This window comes from Octopus sinensis, linkage group LG1 (genome assembly GCF_006345805.1).
Source record: "Octopus sinensis linkage group LG1, ASM634580v1, whole genome shotgun sequence".
Classification (NCBI taxonomy): domain Eukaryota; kingdom Metazoa; phylum Mollusca; class Cephalopoda; order Octopoda; family Octopodidae; genus Octopus; species Octopus sinensis.
The window spans coordinates 206421648-206446951 of NC_042997.1; the positions used below are offsets into that span (position 1 = coordinate 206421648).

General features: G+C 38.7%; 1 protein-coding gene across 1 annotated transcript in view; it reads left to right on the plus strand.

Annotated features, from left to right (window-relative positions):
- Positions 1–25304, plus strand: part of LOC115211065 (protein mono-ADP-ribosyltransferase PARP14-like) — a 554188-nt gene that overhangs the window by 449818 nt on the left and 79066 nt on the right. The window contains exons 18-23 of the mRNA XM_036508627.1: positions 4780–4861; positions 7553–7689; positions 7971–8198; positions 8809–9033; positions 16113–16194; positions 24371–24552. Of these exons, the coding sequence (XP_036364520.1) occupies positions 4780–4861; positions 7553–7689; positions 7971–8198; positions 8809–9033; positions 16113–16194; positions 24371–24552 (936 nt within the window). The remainder of the gene's footprint in view (positions 1–4779; positions 4862–7552; positions 7690–7970; positions 8199–8808; positions 9034–16112; positions 16195–24370; positions 24553–25304) is intronic.

Consider the following 25304-nt stretch of genomic DNA (forward strand, 5'->3'; position numbering starts at 1 on the left):
TTTAAAGCAAGAGTGAAAACCCAAAAGACTGTGTCATGGGACCCTATCCAAAGGCCGTGATTGGTTGGTTTACACACTGGCACGAAATAAGACTGCATCAAAACCAACCAATCAGGGCAGTGGACACAACCAGTTCCATGTAGCCGTAGGCTGGCTGCTATCTAACACGACATCATTTCTATGATCTCTCTCAAACAGTGAGGATATCACCGAGCCATGCTACAAGCATGTAGGGCAGACCACCCAAGCCCACCAACATGTCTCTCACGCAGCCTGCCATCAAATTCTGTACATCAGCAGCTGTGATGAAACCTTCACAACACTCTGCTTCTCTTTCCGAGAGTTGTGGCAGGACATGCAGATAGGCACTAAAGTCTATACTGTGTTATGACTCACCACATATCCCAAACAGTCAGGTAAAGTACTGCTGAAAGGCATCACACATTTTACTGGGCTCGAGTAATTTGCACCCATGTTCATCCATCAGAGACCGAATGGTGGCTTTGTTGCCCTGTTGCCCTCTGCCACCTGGGCCTCTTGCACAGCTCCAACACCTTCGTTTCTTAGAGCACACATCCTAGCCCTGCCAACGCACCCTTTGTGTTTGACATTGAAGTGTTAGTTGAGGGCCAACCTGTCGGTACCTGTCAGACAGTTGGAAACATCTGAGAAGGTCTTTGACACATATCCAAGATAGTGTTCCAATCCCCCACTAAAAGTAAAAGTTGAGACATACTCAGGAAAACCTGTAGACATTGAAAGAAATCTGGCCAACCTGATAAGGACGGTGTGTATACTGCCACCAGTCGAAAAGCACACCCATAACTGCTATGGGCATCCAAGACAACCAGCCTACCCTCTGGGTCAGGGAATATTGCCCTTACTTTCAGATTCAGACTCTTTTGAAAAGGCACCATAGTACCACCGCTGCCCATTCTTGGCAGACACAGAGAAAAATAAACGTCAAATTGTCTGGCAAACATGGGGTCGAGGGCCCATGGGTTGTGGAGTCTGGTCTCGCCAATAGCTATGATATCTACATTTTGTGATTTGATCTCATTTAACAGGTAACCTTGTTTCCAAAGGGATACCAAGCTATGCACATTTGCACTACCTATTTTGAACATGACATTAACGAAACTTGTGTTTTACACTCAGGGACAAAAAGAAAAAGGAGGGAGAGAGAGAGAGAGTCACTTACTGTTTGAAAGTTGGTTGCTTTCCTCCTTAGACGTTTCTGTCAGGAGGTTTTTATATAGTTTTTCCGGGAGATATTTTTGAAATCTCTCTTCTGCATTGGGGTAGAGAGGCGGCATTGACTGCTTAGGTTGGTTAAGTCGGTGGGTTGTTTTGTGGAGTTCTTTCATCTGTTTGTGGAGCTGTTTCATATAGATAAAGGTATAGATAAATAAAGAGCTGTTTCATTTTTTGTGTTGATGGTCATGTGGGTAATTGTGCTGGTTTGCTCTTGGTACTCTGGTCTTGTTGTTGTTGTTGTTTTGCCAATTTGTAGTCAATTTTTAAATGGTGTTTGCTACCACAAAGGTAGCAACGTGGCCTTCTGCCCTCAAAGGTGACATTTAGGTTCATGCCATCTGGTAGCTTTATTAAATCTGGGAGAATTTCAATTGTCTCCTTATTTGTTTGGATTACAAGCTCCACCCCTCATCCAACCCAGTTTTGCTGTTCCAGGACAGCAATTTTAAATATGTTTAAATTTTCTTCAAATCATAACAGACAGCTGACACCAGCCATCTTATTTGTATCTCGGAGGGGACATCTTTGTGTCTCACCTCCATCACCCGACAACCAAGGTAAGGGGGAATCATTATCAAGTCCTCTCATTTGAGGAATTTCCCTGAAAAATCTGGATGGTGGCAAATCTTTTGCCCCTTGTCATATATGTTTCATAAGCCCATACGGGCCGTAGACTGTTCTCAACTGTTTGTTGAGTGGCTTGTTCTAGTTTTTTAATCTTTATATTTAGGGTTTTATATATTATTGTTTATTTTTAGATTTTGTCCTGCAAAATGCCTTCTGGGGTGTTGAGGTTTATACTCCTATTTTCTTTGTTCAATAACTTTTTGCACTGTAGTAGTTCTTCTTTTGTGAAGGATATTAACTGTCTTTTTTTGTCTTAAAATAGCTGCAAAGTTATTCAGTTTGTCAACTGTAGTGTTGCTGGTGGTAGTGGTTTTTGTAACAGTGGTAGTAAAAGGAGAGATAATAGAGGTGGTTGCACCGTTCATCTATTTGCCTTCCCTTCCCATTTGTTTGGAAGGAAAGCTTGTGTCAGTATGCGTATTGTTGTTCAAGTGTGTGTGTGTGAGTGCATCAATGTTTTCTTTTTTCTTCAAAGTGGTCGGTAATGGTAATGGTAGAAATTCCACTTCTAACTGGAACACAGGAACGCTGATAGTGTTAGCTGCACTGTCCATGTATGTTTCCCAGACAGATGAAAATGTTTATGAGATAAGATTTTGCAATATGAAAATTCACCCTTAATGGGCTAATTTTCAAGCAAGCTTCACTCATAGCAAGCAGATGTTGTTAGGCACCTTTCTGTCAAAAATATATACAGATATGCATAAATACATAGATATATGGACTTATGTGAGACGATGCAGACAATAGACAATCGGATGGATGGATGGACTGGTGGACTGAACCTAAATCAAGGTAATTAAAACTAATAATAACAGAAGCAGTATTAATAACAAGAAGCAATCTTTATATCCAACTAAATGTGGATGTTATGTTAGAACCTCAAATACTGTCTTTTTTACCTTGAGAGGACCTCTCATATGGACACACGGTCCATAAAAGCATGCAAATTTATATTGTTGGTAGACAACAATCATCTGCTACAGGCACCAGAACTGCCAGATCACGTATTTTCGCTCTGCTCAGGTTCATCAGTGACAGACACCCTGTAGCAACATAACAGCCAAATCTCCCTGTCAACGATATATAGACAGTGATGTCACAAATAGCCTGAAGGCTTATTAAAGATAATTAATAGCAACAGAAGCAGTGTTAATACCAAAAGGCATTCTTTATGTCCATATGCTGTAATGAAGAAATAGGGGAAATTCCTGTCCACTGTAGAACTGTTTGTGAAGTTCTTTCTTTTTGAATCTTTTCTCTTTTCCTTTGTCATCTCTCTTATGAATGACCATGACCCTAATTGTTGGACCTCCTCCACCTCCTCCTTCTTGCTTACAATATCAAAAAATAATTACTTTGTACGCTGCTTTTGTTCCTCAAATATTCTTGGGTACACAAGATGCACCAAAGAACCTCAACTTCAACATTCTTGATAGACATTTCAACAGCAAACACAAGACTCAGCAGTTTTAATGAGAATGGTAAGTGGAGAGAAGAAACAATACAACTTCAGCTACATGAAGACACCATTGCCACATGTTTAACTTCACTAACACCACATCAGTGGTCACAGTGGAAGGTTTTTCTGCCACATCCACTATAATACCATGTCTCCCAGTAGACTGGAAGGTCGTGGATGGAATATCTTTGATCCGAGTGACAAAGTAGTTTTCCTCATTTCCTTATTACTGATTAGAAAGAAATCATTAAATATTTCAAATATTTTGTTTGTCTTTTGTTAAATTAAATCTCTTCTCTTTAACCCTTTCGTTACCAAACCGCCCGAAAAAATTTTGGTTAATGTGACCAAACCGCCCAAACCCGCCCGTATTTACCTATTCATATTTAAATGAGAATATCAGAGCAAATCTCTTTAGTACATTCATGAAAACACGTATTATACTTCGTAAACAGTTCAACTACAGTTTTGTACAATAATCGAAGTGTAATTTTAATTCCGTGAATTTTGGGAGATTTTTTTCCAAAATTTGTTCCTATTGTGTTTTCAAAATTTGTAATTCTGACAAAAAATGGATACAAATTTCATTATATCAAGCAGCGAGTCAGAATTCGAAGGATTTTCTACTGAAGACCTTCATAAATCTAACTCTATGACTGAAAAAAAAAAAGCATGTGGTATTTGATAATGAATCTGATGTTTCATTTTCCGAAAGTGAAAACTGTGAATCTGAGATCTCCGACAGCAATAAAGAAAATGAATTGGCACCTGAATGGAGTGAAAATTTAAAAACTGTTTCTTTCGGTGATTTTTCTGAAGAAACTGGACCAAGCCACAGACTTTCCCAGGAAAGTAAAGCCTTAGGCTATTTCTATTTACTTTTTCGATTGAGCCTATTTGAAATCATTACGGCGGAAACGAACCATTACGCTAAACGTAAACAAAGCGAAAGAAACGATAGTTTGTTATTTCCCACAACCTTAAATGAAATTAAGACTATTTTGCCATAAATATTATTATGGGTATCAGAAAGTTACCCAGAATAACAAATTCTATCGTAAAATTTTGTTGTATACCTAATTGAATATTAGCTAATAACCCATTTTCTATAGCGATGTTTGAACAAAATTTTAATAATTTTATATTTTGTTGAATTTACCTGTATCTACCTGCAATTAGAGTCACTTTGTGACAAAAATTATAGTATAGAATTGGTTGAGAATATTTCATTAAATTATCTTCCAAAAATCAGATTAATATATCAATAAATAAAAAAGTTATAGTTGTTTAATGAAACCAGACTAAATTTATGATTACGTTAGAAATTAATTGAAACACATAAGGGGTGTATTTTGGTCAGAAATATAGTAACGAAAGGGTTAAAAAAGCAAAAAATTAAACAAAAATGATTCTCATGGTTTTGAATTTTGCAGGAATTTGAGGAATGTCTCCAAAATAAAGACGAAAATGAAGGAATGATGGATAAACAGGAAAATGAAGGATTTCATTCAAAAGGTAAACAATTTGTTTGTTGATATTGAATATTATGGTGTCTTCTCTATTAAACATCACTGATTATTATTATTATTCTTTTTTCTTTCTTTTTTAAAATTTTCTTCCATTTTTCGCCGAGTGTTTTCCGTACACCTAGGGCAGAGAAGCTCATTGTATATATTCCTAGATTACACATGCAAATTCACAGGTAAAATATGTATTTAAAAAATTAATAAATAAATAAATTCCTCAATGGATGTTGTTTTCACAGCGATAATGCTCTTCTTGGTATGGATAAGTCCCATAGAATTGACACATTTTCTCCCTCAGTCACAGCTTCAGGATGGTGTTTATACCATTTGTCAGCAGTTTTGATTTTATAATGTCGACATATTGTCCAGTGTAAATATTGGCCAACTCTGTCATGTCTTGCTTTATATTCTACAGGTGCTAAGACTCTACACCCTGAGATTAAGTGGTCTATTGTTTCAATCTCATTGTTACAGCATCTGCATTTTGGGTCAGCTCCATTTTTTATCACATTGGTAGTTGCGCGTTAATAAGCTTTGATCTTGAGCAGCTAATATGAAACCTTCACTCTCTGCTTTTAGCCCTGCGCTTCGTAACCATTGGTGCGAGTGTTTCTGGTCGACATCAGCTTGTTTGTTACGGGCCACATACTTGCCATGGAGAGGTTTCTGTTCCCATCTGCTAGCTAATTTTTCATGTGTTTTTGTCTTTGCAATTAATTCTATTTTCTTTGCAGCAGCAGTTGGCACATTTCCTTCAGCTTGATCAATCTGGTGTGTATCTAAGAGATCAGCAGCGAATTTTTAGCTCTCTTTGAGAATAGAGTGAAGTCTTTTCAGTCTTTCACATTGAAGTTTTTTTCGGTCTTTCATGTTTATTATTATTATCATATGAAAACTCACAGCTTATTTTGCAGGGTATAATGGAAAGTGTCAGCTGTGCACACCCAGCAGACTAAGGCGACACTTGTTTACTGGTCATGCTTCAATAACCCTGCGAAGAATTCTTATAGTTCCAAGCAATGTTGATTTTTGTAGGTGTTGTACATTCACACTTGCACCAATCTTTTTCAGACATGTTGGTAGTTGAGTGCTGATACTTCAAAGGGCGCCAATTCCTATTGGTCTTACATCTACTCTCCTCACTAACCATAGCCTTTATATTCCTTTAAATCATCGTAGTTGTCTATCTTTTCTTCTTCCACATTGATCCTGTTATCACCGGGTCATGCTACATTGATTATTATGCATGTTCTTTCTTTTTTATTCACCACAACAATGTCTAGTTTCCTATGTCTGGTTAGGTGATTGCACTGGATCATTACATCCCACAGGATTTTGCAGTTTTCATTTTTGGTGACTTCTTCTGGGGTTTGCTCATATCATGTCTCTGCTCTTTGTAGGCCATGATTTCCACAGAGCTCCCAATGGATCATTCCTTCTACATTATCATGATGCCATTTGTATTCGTGTTGTGCCAATTTTGGGCATTTACCAACGATGTGCCATACTGTTTCACCCCTTGCACCACACATTCTGCACTTGTCACTATTGGAAGTGTTGTCAATTCTGCACTTCATATAATTGATCCTTAATGCTTGTTCTTGAGCTGCACAAATGAGTGCTTTTATCTCTATCTTCAGGTTATTCCACCTCATCCACAGACTCTGGTCTTTTGCATTTGTCCTGGCATTCACATCTCTTGCAAACTGACCATACATTTTATTTTCTTTCCATAATTTTTCTTTTTTTGTTCATTTCTTCTTTAAACTTTTCTTTACACAATTTTCGGTTTTGATGATGTCAGCCTTCTTCGTTTGTTTCAACAGTGGCTCCACAGAATTTTTTATATACCACCCTAAGCTGTTTTCCTCACCATCGATACCATCCAGGCAACTGATCAAACTTCTCCCACCCTTTCTTCTGGACAAGTACAGCTTATCGGTGTCACTCATAGGGTGGAAGGTTCCATCTACTGTCAACATTTTTCTGGTCTTGGTATCCATTTTCTTCACTTCTCTCTTTTTTTTTTTTCCGCCATTTTATAATTCCCACTCCATACTGAAGTGATGCTATCACCCACATATTAACTGCCTGGACTTTATTCCATCCAGTCAATTTTGAGTGCAGCACCAACCTCAGTCTTCAGAAATACTCCATCCTCAGTTGCTCTTTCATTTCCTTTTCCATTATCTCATTGAACTCTAGTACACAAAGGTATTTGTGTTCTTCCATTTCAATTTGCTTAAACGAGTCTAAATTCAGTAATTCTGTTTCTGTCAGGGACTGTGCCTTGCATCTTTTTAGGTAGATTACTTCATACTCTTGAATCCAAATTCCATTCTAAATTTTTATTATTATTATTATTATTATTATTATTATTATTATTATCATTATTATTATTATTGTAAGGTACAATCATCAGCAAATTGGGTGAAATGTTTAGCTGCATTTCATCAGTCTGAGTTGCATCTTTTCAGGGTCTATAAAATGAGAACCAGTTGAAAACTGGAGTCAATAAAATCAACTTTTGGTGCCTCTTGAAATTGATGGCCCTGTGCCAAAATTTCCAACCGATATTACTGTCTATATGGAATAAAGTGGTTCTTTAAATACAGAGAAGAACGTTTGATTAAAAATTAGAAATAAAACAAAGCGCATAAAGAATTTTGTTTATTTTCAGACACCGCATCGTCAAACGCATCCCTTCCTGGCTCACAACAGGAACCATCCTCTATGACACCCAGAACTAATGAGACATCCAGAGAATATGATGACATTGAAATAAACCTAACAATTGGTTCAATTTCTAATGTATCTGTGAGTAAAAAGATTCATGTAACTTATTTATATTTAATTGTTATTTCATTTCCAAATAAGGAATCATTACAGTTAATTAAAACATTTTCTCAATCTAACTCAAATATTTTATTTCCTTCACATCTGATATCTTGAGTATATCTTTTGCTAACTTTAACAACCTCAAACTTACTACAGCCATTCTGTAGAGCCTTTCTTAACAACAATATCAACTGCAACAATGTATCTCTTTTCTCTCCACGGAATATTCCTTAGCTGTTTACCATTAATTACTTTTGTAGGTTGATGTCATCGTTAACAGCACCAATGAAGAACTCCAGCTTGACAGTGGTGCTATCTCCAAATATATTCTCTTTGCTGCTGGTCCACAGATACAAGATGAATGTAGCCAGAAATATCCTCAAGGTATTTCTACATCTAAAATAGCCATCACTAAAGGATATAACCTCAAATGTAAGAATGTATTTCATCTGGCATTACCTCCCTGGGATGAAAATTCCCCCGATTCAGTAAGTATCAATCATATGATATTGATTTATTGAAACAGTTAATGTTTGAAGAGAACCTTATGCATGTTGTGTGAGAATCATAAAGCAAATGTCAGCATCCTGTTTAATATTTGTTCTTCCAAGTTACCATTGGAAGGAAGCAGAAGATATCGATGAACAGGACACTTTTATATATAAATAGAAGGAAAAAAGCCTCATGGCCTAACAACAGTTATGTGACTGATAAATATGACTATATTAAAACATATTTCTCTGTTTTACTGTCTCTATTGGTGAGTTTTTCTCTGTCATGGCACGAGCACTAGAGAGGTTGTCATGTCTTCAACAACACTAAAGACTCCTCTTGGGTCTGCATTCTCTCTCTTCATTCACCAACCATTTTACACGGTGGATTGGGTCTGTTTTATTGTAGCAGCATCATGAGTGAGGTTGCCTTGTCCCTTGCAGGACTAAAGAGTGATAGGAATGACAGTTGTGTTTAGAAGTGGTAGGAGTGAGAGGAGTTGTGAGAGGAGGATATATTTATTACAACTTAATGGTTTCTTCCTGTAATAAGAAAATAATTTAATAAAATGTTCATTATCAATTACTAAACAATTAATTTTTTTAGATTTTGGCAAACTTGACTCAAATAATAACCATTTGTCTGGAAGAAGCTGAGAGAATGGGTGCAAAAAGCCTGGCATTTCCTATATTAGGGGCTGAAATGAAATACCCCATTGAAAAATTACCTGGAATTATGTATGAAGCAGTGAAAAACTATGCAGATCTAAATTCAAGCCAGATCAAAGATGTTTACTTTGTGATTTGTCCTCAAGACACAGAAATAGCAAAGGTTGGTTGATGTTTTTGTTGTTTGTTGTTTGATGTTCATCATCATCATTTAACATCCGCTTTCCATACTGGCATGGGTTGGACGGTTTGATTGAGGGCAGGCAAGCCAGAAGGCTGCACCAGGCTTCAATCCAATCTGGCAATGTTTCTACAGCTGGATGCCGTTCCTAATGCCAACCACTCCGACAATGTAGTGGGTGCTTTTCAAATGCCACCAGCACAAGGGCCAGTGAAGTGGTACTGGCATTGACCATGCTCAAATGATGCTTTTTACATGCCACTGGCACAGGAACCAGTCAGGTGGCACTGGCAACAGTCACGCTTGAATGGTGCTTTTAATGTACCACAGGCATGGGTGCCAATCTGGAAGTACTGTTATTGGCCACGACAATGACTTCACTTGTCTCAACAGGTCTTTGCAAGTGCAGTTTATTGCCCAATGATTGAAGGGTACTCTTAAATGGGCTGGTTATGCTACACTGGCAGATGCCATGGGTTATTATCTCACTTGGCTTGCCGGGTCTTCTCAAGCACAGCATATCTCCAAAAGTCTCGGTCACTTAACATTGTCTCAGTAAAACCCAATGTTCGAAGGTCATGCTTCATCATCTCATCCCAGGTCTTCCCTCTACTGCCAGGTTCCCTCAACTGCTAGGGTGTGACACTTTTTCACACAGCTGTACAGCAGCTGTCCTCATCCATTCGCAACTCATGACCATACCAGTGCTGTCGTCTCTCTTGCACACCACATCTGATGCTTCTTATGTCCAACTTTTCTCTCAAGGTATTTATACTCTGTTGAGTATGCACACTGACATTACACATCCAGTGAATCATACTGGCTTCATCCCTTGCAAGCTTACGCATGTCCTCAACAGCCATGGCCCATGTTTCACTACCATGTAGCATGGCTGTTCGTACACATGCATCATACAGTCTGCCTTTACCTCTGAGCGAGAGGCCCTCTGTCACCAGCAGAGGTAAGAGCTCTCTCTACTTTGCCCATGCTATTCTTATTCTAGCAGCTACATTCTCAGAGCATCCACCCCTGCTGCTGACTTGGTCACCTAAGTAACGTAAGTTATCAACTACTTCTAGCTTTTCTCCCTGGGATGTGACGGAAGCTGTTTTCTGCCCATTTTTAGTGTTTATTGCTCCTGAGCATTTGCCACACACAAAATCTATCTTCCCAGTTAGCCTTCCTTTGATATTGCTGCACCTCTTACAGAGTTTCTACTTACACCTTTTCTACACATCAAGCAGTTCCATCTACCTGAATGGATTTGTGGTTTGTCTGACTTCCTATTTACTAGGACTTTGGTTTTTGCTAGGTTGACTCTAAGGCCCTCTGATTCTAGACCTTGCTTCCACACCTGAAATTTTACTCTAGTTCTGATAGTGACTCAGCAATTAGATCAAAGTCATCAACATAGAGGAGCTTTCAGGGGATATATGCTGTCCTGAATTCCTCTGTTATTGCCTGGGGACTATGAAGAATAAGAAGGGGCTGAGCACTGATTCTTGGTGGATCCCTACCCCTACCCAGAATTCTTCACTGTACTCATTGCCAACCCTCACCTTACTGACAGCATCCTTGTACATGGCTTGTACAGCTTTCACTAACCATTCATCTATCCCTTGTTTCTACAGTGTGTGAGAGAAAATTATGATGCTATAGGAGAGAAATATGTTAGCATGGAAGATGGTGCCCTTGTGTTTAATGATTCTGCAAAAAAGAGGCTTCGAGATGGCATTATGAAAGACTGCTGAATGCGGAGAATGAATTGGGAGGAGGAGAATCTTCCAAAGATTGACCCAATTGAGGGACCCTGTAGATAAAGCAATTAAGGATATGAAGTCTGAGATAAAGCAATTAAGGATATGAAGACTGAGATAAAGCAATTAAGGATATGAAGACTGAGATAAAGCAATTAAGGATATGAAGACAGCCCATCAGCAATCACTGTAGAGATGCTTAAAATATCGGGTGGTGTTGGTTAGGGTCTTGTCACCCAATGACTGGTGTAGCGGCACCAGAGTCAAATGTTACAAGGGGGAAAGGTGATGCTTTATATAGAAATAACTACAGGGGTATCAAATCATTGGATCAGGTGATGAAAGTTACAGAGAGGGTCATAGCTCAACTAATTAGGGAGAGAGTTAGCCTAGATGAGATGCAGTTTGGTTTTGTGCCAGGCAGAAGCACCACTGATGCTATATTTCTGGTAAGACAGCTGCAGGAGAAATATCTTGCCAAAGATAAACTTCTATACTTGGCTTTCATTGACATGAAAAAAGCCTTTGACAGGGTCCCCTGGTCCCTTCTCTGGTGGTCAATGTGGAAACTGGGGATAGACAAGTGGTTGGTAAGAGCTGTACAAACCCTGCACAGGGATGCTGTTAGTAAGGCGGGGGTTGGCAACGAGTATATTGAAGAATTCTGGTTAGAAGAAGGAGTTCACCAGGGATCAGTCATCAGCCCCTCTTGTTCATTATAGACCTCCAGCAATAACAGAGGGATTCAAGACAGGCTGCCCTTGGGAGCTCCTCTATGCTGATGACCTTGCTCTCATAGCTGAGTCACTGCCAGTCGAAATTTAGGGTGTGAAAGCAAGGTCTAGAATCGAAGGGGCTTAGGGTTAACCTAGCAAAAACCAAAGTCTTAGTAAATAGGAAGGTTGACAAATCACAAACCCCTTCAGGTAGATGACCCTGCTCACTCTGTAGAAAAGGCATGGGTAGAAGCTCCTTACAATACACTCGGTGTAAGCTATTAAGCTATGAACACATAAAAGGTTTAGCAATATCAAAGGAAGGTTAACTGGGAAGATACTTTTTGTGTATGGCTGATGCACAGGAGCAATAAACACTGAAGATGTACAGAAAACATACTCCATCACATGCCATGGGGAAAAACTAGTAGTAGTTGTTAGCTTCTGCTACCTAGGTGACCAAGTCTGTAGTGGGGCTGGTTACTCTGAGAATGTAGAGGCTAGAATAAGAATAGCTTGGGCAAAGTTCAGGGAGTTCCTACCTCTGCTGGCAACTAAAAGGTAGATTGTATGATGTATGTGTGCAAACTGCCATGACTGCTGAGGACATGCGTAGGCTTGAAAGAAATGAAGCTAGTATGCTCCACTGGATGTGTAATGTCAGTGTGCATGCACAACAGAGTGTAGATGCCCTGAGAGAAAAGTTGTGCGAAAGAAGCATCAGATGTGGTGAGCAAGAGAGATGACTGTGCTGGTATGGTCATGTCTTACGTATGGATGAAGAGAGCTGTGTGAGGAAATGCCACTCCCTAATTGTAGACGGAAGCTATGGAAGAGGTAGACTCGGGAAGATATGGGATGAGATAGTGAAGCATGAACTTTGAACATTGGGCCTCACTGAGGCAATGACAGGAGACTGAGACCTTTGGCAATATGCTGCAATTGAGAAGACCCGGCAACTATAGTGAAACCGCGGCCATGGCCGATGCCAGTGTTGCATGTCCGGCCCCGTTGAGAGTACACCTGATGCATCAGGCGATATGACATGCTTAAGAAGATCTATTGAGTCAAGTAAAATAAAAAATCACAGCTGTGGCCAGTGCCCCCTGACTGGCTTCCATTCCAGTGGCACATAAAATGCATCACCCCAATGTGGGTGATACCAGTACCCTCTGACTGGCTCCTGTGCCAGTAGCACATAAAAAGCACTATCTGAACGTGATGGATGCCAGGACCGCTCGACCAGCTTCTGTGCCTGTGGCACATAAAAAGCACCCACTACACTCTCGGAGTGGTTGGTGTTAAGAAGGGCATCAAGCTGTAGAAACACTGCCAGATCAGACTGGAGCCTGGTGCAGCCTTCTGGCTCTCCAGCCCTCAGTCAAATCATCCAACCCATGCTAGCAGGGAAAGCAGATGTTTAAACGATGATGATCATCATGATCATGATAATCATCATCATACATATACACAAGTGTGTGTGTGTCAGTCCCAGAATACACCACTCGAGAACACATGTTGGTTTGTTTAAGTCCCCATAACTTATCTGTCTGGTAAACGACATGATGAAACAAGCACCAGGCTTAAATGATCAATTAGTTCAAGTAAAAATTCTTCAAGGTATTGCTCCTGCAGGGCTGTAGTCTAATGACTGAAATATTCTCCCACCATTTTTTGAAAGTTTCCCGAGACAAAACCTGCCTCTCCATTCTCACCTTCCTTTTCAAGTGGTACTTGAAAAAGTTGATGAGCGATTGGCCAGAGAGGTAAGTGTTTGTCTCTAATCCTTTCGCTCAAGTCCACCACACACATTCTTTCACCATGGCCACCAGTATGATGAAGACTGCCTTGCCTTCCCGGTTGGGGGAAGGTGGCAGAGCAAGTGTCAAGATAGACTTTGCCGACTGGTGGACTCATCCCACGAGTGACAGCAGCCGTTCAGCCTAAGCCCACAGGTCTGAAATGGTTGGACACTGCACGAGTGCGTGCGGAACAGGTTTGTCAATTTGACCGCATCTCGGGGCAAGTCAGTCCGGTGTGTCTCGAACTGTGCCTGTAGAGCTTATCCCAAACAGGTAATGCTTCTCAATAGCACTGCCAGGACAGGGATCTTTGGTGATTGTCCCGGCCCGAAAGTTGTCCTGACCAGGCAGGTCAGGTGTTCCTCGATGTCATAGCAAATGGCAGATACGAGCCATTTTATTTCTATTTTAGGAGGCACATTCTTTATTTTAATTTTTGTGACCCTACGGCCAAGGTATAGATAAATAAAGATAGATAGATAGACAGACAGACAGAAAGGTAGATAGATAGATAGATAGATACATACATACATACATACATACATACATACATACATACATACATACATAGAAAGACAGATATGTCGGTAGACAAACAGACAGACTGATAAATAGATAGATAGATAGATACATACATACATACATACATACAAAGAAAGACATATATGAATAGACAGACAGACAGATAGATAGTTAAATAGATAGACTGATAGATAGATAGATAACTTTCTTTATTGGCCACACAGTGCTGGACATAGAGGGGACAATTACAAATGTAGAGCTTTTCTTTTCGGTGATGGAAAAGGAAAAAGAAGAAAAAAAGGAAACAAATGTAAAATTTCGATCAAAAGGGATCGGAAGAAAAAAAAAGCAATCAAAAGGGATGGTGTATCACAGAAAGAAAAAGATTTTTTTTTCAAAGTAACAAACAAGATTAGGTTCGTCCGTGGAAAGAAAAGCCTACAGAAAAGACCACGGTAACCTCAGGCAAGGGGGAAATAAACACATGAGAGCAAAGTGCTCTCTCTCTTGCTCTCTTTTACGATTTACAGGATCATGCTCAAAGTGATTTCGTCACTCGAACGCACCATCTTTGCTACATTCACCCACCTTTTTTTTGAAACTATCACAAGCAAAACCTGCCTTTCCATTCTTACCTTCATGAGCGATTGGCCAGAGAGGTAAGTGTTTGTCTCTAATCCTTTCGCTCGAGTCCACCACACACATTCTTTCACCATAGCCACAGAAAGAGAGCGACAAAGACAGACGGAGTGAGAGAGAGAGAGAGAGAGAAGGAGTAGCTTATTACAACATTGGAAGAAAAACTGCAAATCGTCATTCTTTCTCTCTCTCCCCCCTCACTCTCTATATTTATGATGATGATAATGATGATGATATTTCGGTAACAGAATGCATCCCCTTCATCACCACCACCACCCGTGTGCGATAGAATTTGTGGAGTTAGATATTCTATGGCTTGATGCCTTTCCTGTCACCAACCCTCACCTCGTTCCAAGGGAGGTAACTATTTCCGCATTTTACAGAACATCACAAACTATTAGAAACAAAGGACACTGCTTGCATAACATGGACACTCGTTTACAGCTAACAAATAATGTAAAGGCAAGGAGACACACTCACATATGTATGAATGGCGCCTCTCATTTACTGCCTGTCAGACCCAATCACAGAGCTTTGATTGGCCTAAGGCTATAGTTAAAGACACTTGCTCAAGGTGCCATACAGTGAGACTGAACCTAAATCAAGATAATTAAAAGTAATAGCAACAGAAGCAGTATTAATACCAAAAGCAATCTTTATATCCAACTAAATGTGGATGTTGTGTTAGAACATCAAGTACTACCTTAATTACCTTGAGAGGACCTCTCATATGGACGTACGGTCCATAAATGCATGCAAATTTATATTGTTGGTAGACAACAATCATCTGCTACAGGCACCAGAACTGCCAGATCACGTATTTTCGCTCTGCTCAGGTTCATCAGTGATAGACGCCCTGTAGCAACACAACAGCCAAATCTCCCTGTCAACGATATATAGACAGTGATGTCACAAATAGCCTGAAGGCTTATTAAAGATAATTAATAGCAACAGAAGCAGTTTTAGTACCAAAAGGCATTCTTTATGTCCATATGCTGCAATGAAGAAATAGGGGAAATTCCTGTCCACTGTAGAACTGTTTGTGGAGTTCTTTCTTTTTGAATCTTTTCTCTTTTCCTTTGTCATCTCTCTTATGAATGACCATGATCCTAATTGTTGGACCTCCTCCACCTCCTCCTTCTTGCTTATAATATCAAAAAATAATTACCTTGTACTCTGCTTTTGTTGCTCAAATATTCTTGGCTACACAAGATGCACCAAAGAACCTCAACTTCAACATTCTTGATAGACATTTCAACAGCAAACACAAGACTCAGCAGTTTTAATGAGAATGGTGAGTGGAGAGAAGAAACAATACAACTTCAGCTACATGAAGACACCATTGCCACATGTTTAACTTCACTAACACCACATCAGTGGTCAGTATGGAAGGTTTTTCTGCTGCATCCACTGCAATACCATGTCTCCCAGTAGACTGGAAGGTCGTGGATGGAATATCTTTGATCTGAGTGACAAAGTAATTTTCCTCATTTCCTTATTACTGATTAGAAAGAAATCATTAAATATTTCAAATATTTTGTTTGTCTTTTGTTAAATTAAATCTCTTCTCTTTAAAAAAGCAAAAAATTAAACAAAAATGATTCTCATGGTTTTGAATTTTACAGAAATTTGAGGAATGTCTCCAAAATAAAGACGAAAATGAAGGAATGATGGATAAACAGGAAAAGGAAAGATTTCATTCAAAAGGTAAACAATTTGTTCCTTAATATTGAATATCATTGTGCTTTGTCATGTCTGTGTTAAACACCTCTGATTATTATCAATTTTATTGTTGTTGTTGTTGTTATTTCCATCATCATCTTTCAGTTCTGTTTCCATTTCTTGCCAAGTGCCTTCCTGACACCTAGGGCAGAGAAACACACAGTATACATTGGTAGGTAATTAAAATATACACGCTAACTCATTCATTTACAAAGTCATGTGATAGAGAAAAAGGAGAAAAAAGACAGAGAAAAAATAAAAAAGAAAAAAAGTAAACAAAGAAAATGAAAGGGAAAAAAAGAAAGAAAATTCACAGTGATAATGCTCTTCTCAATACGTGAGACCAGTTACCAGTTAAGACAATCTTTTGCACTTCCTGCATGGATGGTAATCCAGGGATCATTCTTAAATAATTTTCAGTTCCTTTTTTGATCATTCCAAGTGCTCCTACAATCACTGGTATTGTAGCCATCTTGAGATGCCACATCTTTTTGATTTCAATCAGCAGATCTTTATATTTTCTGAGTTTATCAAATTCTTTTGCTGAGACATCATAGTCACAAAGTACGCTCACATCAATCAATAAACAGACTTTATTGTTTTGGTCTTTCAAAACAATTTCTGGTTTATTAGCTTTGATGGTCACATCTGTACATACTGGGAAGTCCCAAAGAATCGTTACATTTTCTCCCTCTCTAACAGCCTCAGAGTGGTGCTTGTACCATTTGTCAGCAGTTTTGATTTTATGATACTGATACATTATCCAAAGTAGATATTGGCCAACACTGTCGTGTCTTGATCTCTACTCTACAGGTGGTAAAAACCTTGGATCGAGAGATTAGGTGGTCCACTGTTTCAATCCCATCCTTGCAGTATTAGCACTTTTGGTCTACACCATTTTTTATCACATTGGCTTGATAGTTCCAGGTCAATAATCTCTGCTCTTGGGCAGCCAAGATAAACCTTCACTCTCTGCCGTTAGCCCTGAGCTTCTGGTCTACATCAGCTTGTTTGCTATGGGCCACATATTTGCCATGCTGGGGTTTTTGTTCCCACCCATCATCCAATTGTTCAAACGCATTTTGCTTTCCTATTGGTTTCACCTTCTTTGCAACTAGAGTTGTTGCACTTCCCTCATGCTGTTCAATTTATGTATAAACTCACTTGAACATTTTTTGCTCTCCTTCATTACAGAAGGAAGCTTATTATGTCTTTCATGCTTTTCAATGAGATTTAGCATCCATTTATTAGATGTTTCAAGATATTTCGCCAGTCCAGTTGTGATGGTTTTGTTGGAGATTTCAAATCGAACCAAGCCTCGACCTCCTTGAGCTCTGGGTATGTAAAGACAATCTGCATCTGCCATTGGTTGGTGCATCTTTTTGCAAGTCAGCAGCTCATGGATTTTCCTGTCAATCTTCCTTATTTCGCTCATATTCCAGTTCAACACATTGAAACTGTAAATAACAACCGGAACTGCTAAGGATTTCATAGCTAACACTTTGTTACATGTATTTAACTCAGATTTTAGGACTGCTTGAACTCACCTTTACCATTCCTTCTCTATCATTCTTGCATGCTGAATGCCAGAACCCTCATTTATTCCGAGGTATTTGTAAGTTTCTTCTGCTTGAGTTCTTCTATGACTGTGGCAACATCCAACTCTACTGAATGTGAGGTCTTCAGTTTTCCTTTCTGGAAAGTGACCCTAGCACACTTATCAAAACCAAGTTCCATCCCGATGTCATCACTGAACACTTTCACAGTATGTAGCAGTCCTTCAAGCTCATTATCATCTTTGCCACAGAGTTTTAAGTCATCCATATAAAACAGATGACTTGTTTTCTTGTCCCCAATTTTATATTCATACCCTGTTCTGTTGAATTCATCTGTAAGGGGTATTAGGGCTATGCAGAAAATTGAAGGTGAAAGTAATTTTTTGTTGCAGTGTTTCTTTTGCTGAAAGCAGTTCTTCTCTTGGTGAGAATTTATGTTTTCTCTTCATCTTTCTTCCTTTTATGGTTTTTACATCGTTTCCACAGATGAGTTCATTCAATATTGATATTTCATTTCTCTTTATTTCAATCTCTTTTTCAATTTTACTTTTCCAGTTTGGAATTCTTCTCAGGTTTGTATTTCTTGGTTTTTCTCAGAGGCATACAACTGGCTTCAATTGTCTTAGCAGCTGCATAAATCATTTCATTTAATTCAGTGAGATCTGGTTTTAGTTCTTGTATAATTTCCTTTGTTACATAGTTTCCAATTTTAATTTGTTTTCTATTTTGGATTACATTTGAGAATTTATGAAGGGATTCTCTATTATGCATATTGTTGTGTCTTGCAACTGCAAGGTTATTCAAGATTTTCTGCTTCAGTTCTATCATAGACTCTCTATGTTCTTCAGTAAAGGTGCAGTCTTCAAACACTGTTTCTTTACCACTTACCTTGTTATCTTTCTCAGGTTACAATTTATTTCTCCAGACGTTTGCATATTCTGGTCAGATGGCAGTTTTTTAATGGAGACTCGTGTAGAGTTGCGCTCTTCGTCTGGTTCTTCATTTCCTTGTTGTCTTATATTTAAGTCTTTTTTCTGCTGTGCACTTGATTGTGGTTATTTCACTATCTGTGAGTCTTTTATTTCTGAAGATATCCCTCCTAACATTTGCTAACTTGTTTTCCTCCAAATATAGTCTGTTGTCTTGATTTCGTGTTCTCCATATTTGATAAGAGCACGTGGTGTGTTTCATTTCAGATGATCAGCCTAATGCATAATACTAGGCATACATTACTTCTGTATACTCTTCTTGGGTCCATTCTGTCTGTGGTGGTGGACTTGGAGGGCTTGAGTTGGGGCAGTTCCCATTCAAGTGACCATCCAGGTTCATATTCAGAGAAGGGTTTGTGCCAGTGTGTCTTTATAAGATTGTTTGTTATGATGTGTTATTTTTATGGGGCTATGCATTTAACCCTTTCGTTACTATATTTCTGACCAAAATACACCCCTCATGAATTTCAATTAAATTCTAAAATAATCATGAATTTAGGCTTGTTTCATTAAATAACTGTAACTTTTTTACTTATCTTAAAGTGATATTTGGAATATAATTAAAGAAAGGGTTCTTAATCAATTCTATTGCATAACTTTTGTCTCAAAGTGACTTTAATTACAGGTAAATCCAGGTAAATTGAGCAAAAGGTAAAAATATTAAAATTTTGTTTAAACATCACCATGTTTAAAATGAATCATCAGCTAATATTCAGTCGGGTATGCAACAAAATTTTGATAAAGAAGAATTGTGCACATCACTAGATTATCAGTTGTATTTAATGCACAACAGGTGTACCATAAAGGTGGAATAAACTGAAATACTGGAATCCACCGCAAGTTTGACCGAACTAAAGAAATTGGTCAAAAAATAATATACGGCCCTGGTTCTGGTATGGAAGTGATAAATTCCAGACCACATCGTTCCCTAGGCCATGCTGACTAACATTATTTTCCCTGTATAAAAACTAAATCCCCGCAGTACCCAGTATTTGCTTCACAAATTTTCCGAAATTTGAACCCCCATTTTGTGTTTGTTTACATTCTGCGTAAGTTTGTTTCCGCATTGATCGCTTCAAACAATAACTTCCAGACCACACCAGTACCCAGTATTTGCTTCACAAATTTTCCAAACTTTGAACCCCCATTTTGTGTTTGTTTACAATCTGCATAAATTTGTTTTCGAAGTGGTTGCTTCAAACTAGCATACTGAAAAAGATAAAAGTCTAATGGTTTCACTTCCAAAGAAAGGCTATAGATAAACTTTATCTCCTCAGAAAAATTGCTAATAAAAACATTTTTAAAGTTTTTTACTTCATTCCTATGCAAATTCGTCTTCGCTGTCGCCATCGCCAATTTGTTTCTTCAAAATCGCTTTCATTTTCGGATTAAAAAAATCCTATTCATTATTTTGTACACCACGTGCTTTAAGACCTCATGCATTCTTTTTCTCGATATCTCCCTATTTTCCGTTGGAAAAGCTTTAAATTCGGAATCAATGCTTGATAATATGAAACTCCTATCCATTTTCAAAGTTGAAGAAAAATCGATGCCGAAAAAAATGTGGAAAAAAATCTCCCAAAATTCACTGAGTTGAGATATCACATCAAGCAATGTCGGATACTATAAACCAACTATTTACAAAGTGAAATCGCATGTTTTAACGAATATACCAACAAGATTTGGGTTCAGATTTACATTTAAATAACAATAGGTTCTCACGGCCAGGTTGGTATTATTCAGATCTACTCTGAATAACCTATTCTGTTGGTAACCCTTCATTCTTTGGTCGTATCTTACCATCTTTGCTTTCTTGGCAACGAGGCACTACTTCAGTTCCTCCATTACTACTTTCAGGCCCTTTCTTTCGATATTATACTTCCTTTTCAGTGCCCTGTATTGTTGTTTGCTTTTAAGCTTCCCTTACTCTTTTCAGTCTAGCACAGGGATTTCCTTCGGGGGCATATCTAACCCCACCTGTATTCTTCTTTTCCACCATGGATCTTTTCTTTTGTCACTCCCATTATGTTTCTTTTTCTTGACATCAACACCCACATTTTCTGCTACAACAATACTTGCTGCCTTGATCAAATTATTTGTTTCTGTGATGTTGTTTGTTCTGATGTATTTCAGAATTTCATTGACATTTTTCGTTTCTTAGTTCAATTTCCATCGATCAACCTTTTTAAGGTTGCAAATAATGTCGCTATCATTCTCTTGTAGTCTTACCTTTATTCTGTCTTAGATTGCCCTTTGCCCATTAGTTTACATAAATTTGCACCTGTGCCGGTGGAATGTAAACACACTCCACTGTCATGCAAATGGCACTAATGCTGATGGCACGTAAAAGCACTTGTTACACTCTTGGATTGGTTATGAAGGGCAACCAGCCTGGAGCCTGGTGCAGCTTACCAGCCCTGGTCAGACCGTCCAACCCATGCCAGCATGAATGATGTTAAATGATGACAATGATGATAATGAATACTTTCTTGACAGAATTTTTTTCATTCAGCCTTTGTTTTTGTTTCACTCTACAATGTGAGCTTTTATGTCCAATTTTTCCACACTGAAAATGTTTTTTACTTTTTGGAATGGTCAATTACATTTAAAATGTAAACCTTTGCACCCATAGCATTCGATCTTGATATATTTTTTCTTTTCTTTTTTCTAATCCTTTACAGGTTGGCATGCATAAATATAAGAGCAATCTTTTCTTCACTTACATCAGTATCATGCCTTAAATTCATAATTCTCTCACATCCTTCTGCTACTGCCTGTAGAGTTAATTTTTGGTTCTGTTCTAATTTTGTTAATATCTGAGAATATGTACCTGCATCTTTGCTTTCGGTTAGCCCTAGAACGAAAATTAGACATTTGAACATGTCTGAGGTCAGTTTATTTAATTTGAATTTTTCACATTCTCTGTTAACAACCCCACCATAGGTGACGAAATTTCCATCATATTTCGCAACCAAATTTAAATACTGCCAGTGAGTATTGAACCGGGAACTCATTTCATTGAAAATTTTCAATAAAATTTGTTTCCTCAAAACAAATCTCAGCTTGATTCTTCAGCAGGGGATAACTTTCTTAAAAGTGGTCCCACTTCTTTCTTGTCAGTCCAGTTTTGATGTTCTTGTTCAAGATTTCTTCGTCTCTTCAAAAATGTGCAGAAAATGTTGTTCCTTCTTCTTCTGAGTTATAACTGAACTCTCCTCCAGTTCAGTTTACTCCATTGTCTGCTGACAATGACTATGACATACTTTTGGATATCTTGAATATTACTTGCACCAACTGTTGGTTTTGTTGTTGTTGCTGCTTTTGCAACTGCACTATGTAGGCCATAAGTCCTCCATGTTAACGATTTTTTCGTACAAAAAATTTGAGCGTCTGAATGCAAGCTTCAAACACCTCATCATCACTTTTATATTCTTGTTGTTTGGATATAGGATTAAAATGGAAGCTGGGCAAAAGCAATGTATTCACATGATACACTACTAATACTTCAACGTCAGACTCCAAATGCCTTCTGCCTCTCAATGAAGTACGTTACTCTTTTATGAATCTACTTTCAATCCCACAGGGGCGTTACTCTCTATTCACCACAACATAACTACTACCCCACGTCCTGCAGAGATCAATAAGTTAGTGTCTACTATATTTTTAGTACCTATCCTACTGATAACAGAACATACTTTTCTGGTAACATCTAGCAACTTCCTCTTAATGCTGGTAATCTTTTTCCTGTCTTCTTTACCCATTACTTCCTTCAACTTATTTAAAATCTGCTCATCTTCCTCACTTATGTTGCTGGTGTCAGGTTTCTTTTCCTGATCAGTTATTGTTTTGTCTTCTAGGCTCTTCATTTGCTTGAACTGTATCACTGATGTTGTTTAGCCGTTCTAATTCTTGACCTCTCTCTTTTTTGTTGTCTTGTGATCTTTTCCATCGCCAATTCTGTCATCCACTTTCTTCTCCTAATAGCATTAGCTTGGTTCACTAGTCTCTGCTCTGTTACTTCAAACATACATTTTTTCAGCCAAAGCATTAACATGCGTTTCCTGTAACCATTGCCCCCATTTCCTTCTTGAGCCACTGCTGAGTGAGAAGCCTTCCCTTAAAGGTCTAGCCTCATTTGTTATCACTAGAGTTTCTGTGTAAATTCAGGTCTCTCACAACCTGAATTAAGGCAATGTTCATCTGTGTTTTTTATCTTGACTGCTTCAAAATGCATCTGACATTGTTATTTCCTTTCTTATCATTATTACTATTGCTGTTAATTTATGCTCCAGTTACCAGTGTAGTGACGGTATACAGCGGCGCGCGCGCGCACCGTCCATTCCTGTTTCGCGCGTGCGGAGTTTGTGCCTTCTGATGGGCAGAGAGAGGAAGGGCCCTCTCGCGCATGCGCGAAGCCCCGAAAGAAGGACCCTTTTGCCTACGTGGCAGTTAGCCGAGGCAGGGGAATCGTAGGACGTTGACCACTAGCGTCCAGCAGCAGTCATTGACTTGAGACAAAAGCGACTGAAGGCAACAGACGTGAAATTCTTTCTCTCTGTCCGAACTTGACATAGCAGCAGCTTTACCAAAAGACTTTTAACCTGAATTGTTGCAGACAACATCATCTTCTTCTTTCCGGACGCCATCTTTGACCAGTGTCGTTAGCATTTGAACACTGTAGATTCTACAGCGATATAGTTCAGCTCTGACACATCTATACCAAAGGGATACCCAGATATACCACTTATTTGTTACTGTCATAAGAGAATAAAGTATATATATATTATTTATGTCTGCGTCTTGTTGTTTCTGACTGGTAGAGAATCTGGATTATTAAAGCAACGGAAAGTGATTGCTTCTCGCACCCCCAAAAGGTCCAGAGAAGATATTCACTAGTTTGTTACACCAGCTTAGTAATTTTAGTAAATTCTGTATTATCACTATCATCATCATCATCATCATCATTTAACATCTGTTGTCCATGCTGGCATGGGTTGGACGGCTTGACTGAGCTGGCATGCTGGAAGGCTGCACCAGACTCCAATCTGATTTGGCATGGTTTTCTATGGCTGGATGCCCTTCCTAATGCCAACCACTCCAAGAGTGTAATGGGTGCTTTTATGTGCAACTGGCACGGGTGCCATTAGCTTGATGGGTCTTCTTCTCAAGCATGACATAATGCCAAAGGTCTTGGTTATTGCCTCTGTGAGGCCCATTCAAATTTAGTTGAATGCAACACAAAAGATCCATTTTCTTAGGGTTTCTCTAAATATTTATCATTAATTAGAGAGATTTTCAATCTGAGTACTAAGGAAGAAGAAATAATTAAACAACACTTAACATCATTCACTATTCAAGAGTCCCAAGATGGTAGCAGTGATGTACTAGATGGTGATGTATAGCAATAATTAAAGAGCAGTTGTTATCACTCCCCACAGGGATAAGATGATAGTCTTTTTCAGGTTAACTTCATTATTTCAAGAACCGATAGCTCTTCACTGAACAGAAAAACAGGAAACACTTGAATTATTATTTAATCTTGAAGCTGCACCATAAGAAATCTTCTGCTTGTTTGGTTATTTTTCATTGACAAAATAAATATTTCTTCTATTTCAGATGATGAAGATGAAGAAATAGAAGATAATGTCTCTGCTGGTCAAAAAGACGTTGGTGTCACATTGAAATTCTTTGCTGAATACCAAAATCTTGACAATGCTATAGAAACTGTTAAAAAGGAGTACGATTCTCTATTAACAACTGAGAAAATACCATTTGATGTGGACTTGACAGAATCTCGAGTAAGTTGTCCACAACAATACAGGGTTCTTATTTAATTATTTATTTATTTATTTATTTATTATCTCCATATTATTACACCTGCTAAGGGAGATAAGTCAGGATTAAATTCAAGTTATTTCCCTTGGCTTCTGTACTAGCGTTGCTACAACTCTTTTGCAAGGTAGTGGTAAATCTTCACAGTATATTCAAGCTTCCATTTCCTTTGAGTGAAATGTGTGCAATGTTCCACCAAATTCTGATCAAGGAAACATTCTTAGGCAAGTAAAAGTCTTCAGTATTGACGAAGCTTCAATGATACCAGTTTATGCTTTGGAAGCTGTAGACAATTGTTTAAGAGCTATTATGAATGGTAACAGTATATTTGGAAGTCACTAACTACCAGTCAATGTTGTGGGGTACATTCTTCGCCTGGGAAGGTTTTGGCATTTATAAGCAGCCATCTTTCCCTTTTTCTGGCAAGGATGTAGTCGATTTGGCTAGTATGTCGGCCCGATCGGTAGGTGACCAGGTGGCTTGTAGGTTTCCTGAAGTTAGTGTTGCAAACCATAAGACTATTCGCATCGCAGAACTCCAGCAGCCTGGTTCCCTCCTCGTTGCGGGAACCATAACCGTAGCCTCCATGTACACCATGGAAGCCCCCAGCATGTCGTCCAACATGCCCATTGAAGTCACCAGCCACAAAGAGAAGGTCCCTGTCGTTCGTCAATGAGGTGGTCTGCAGTAGGGTGTCATAGAATTGGTCTTTCTGTCC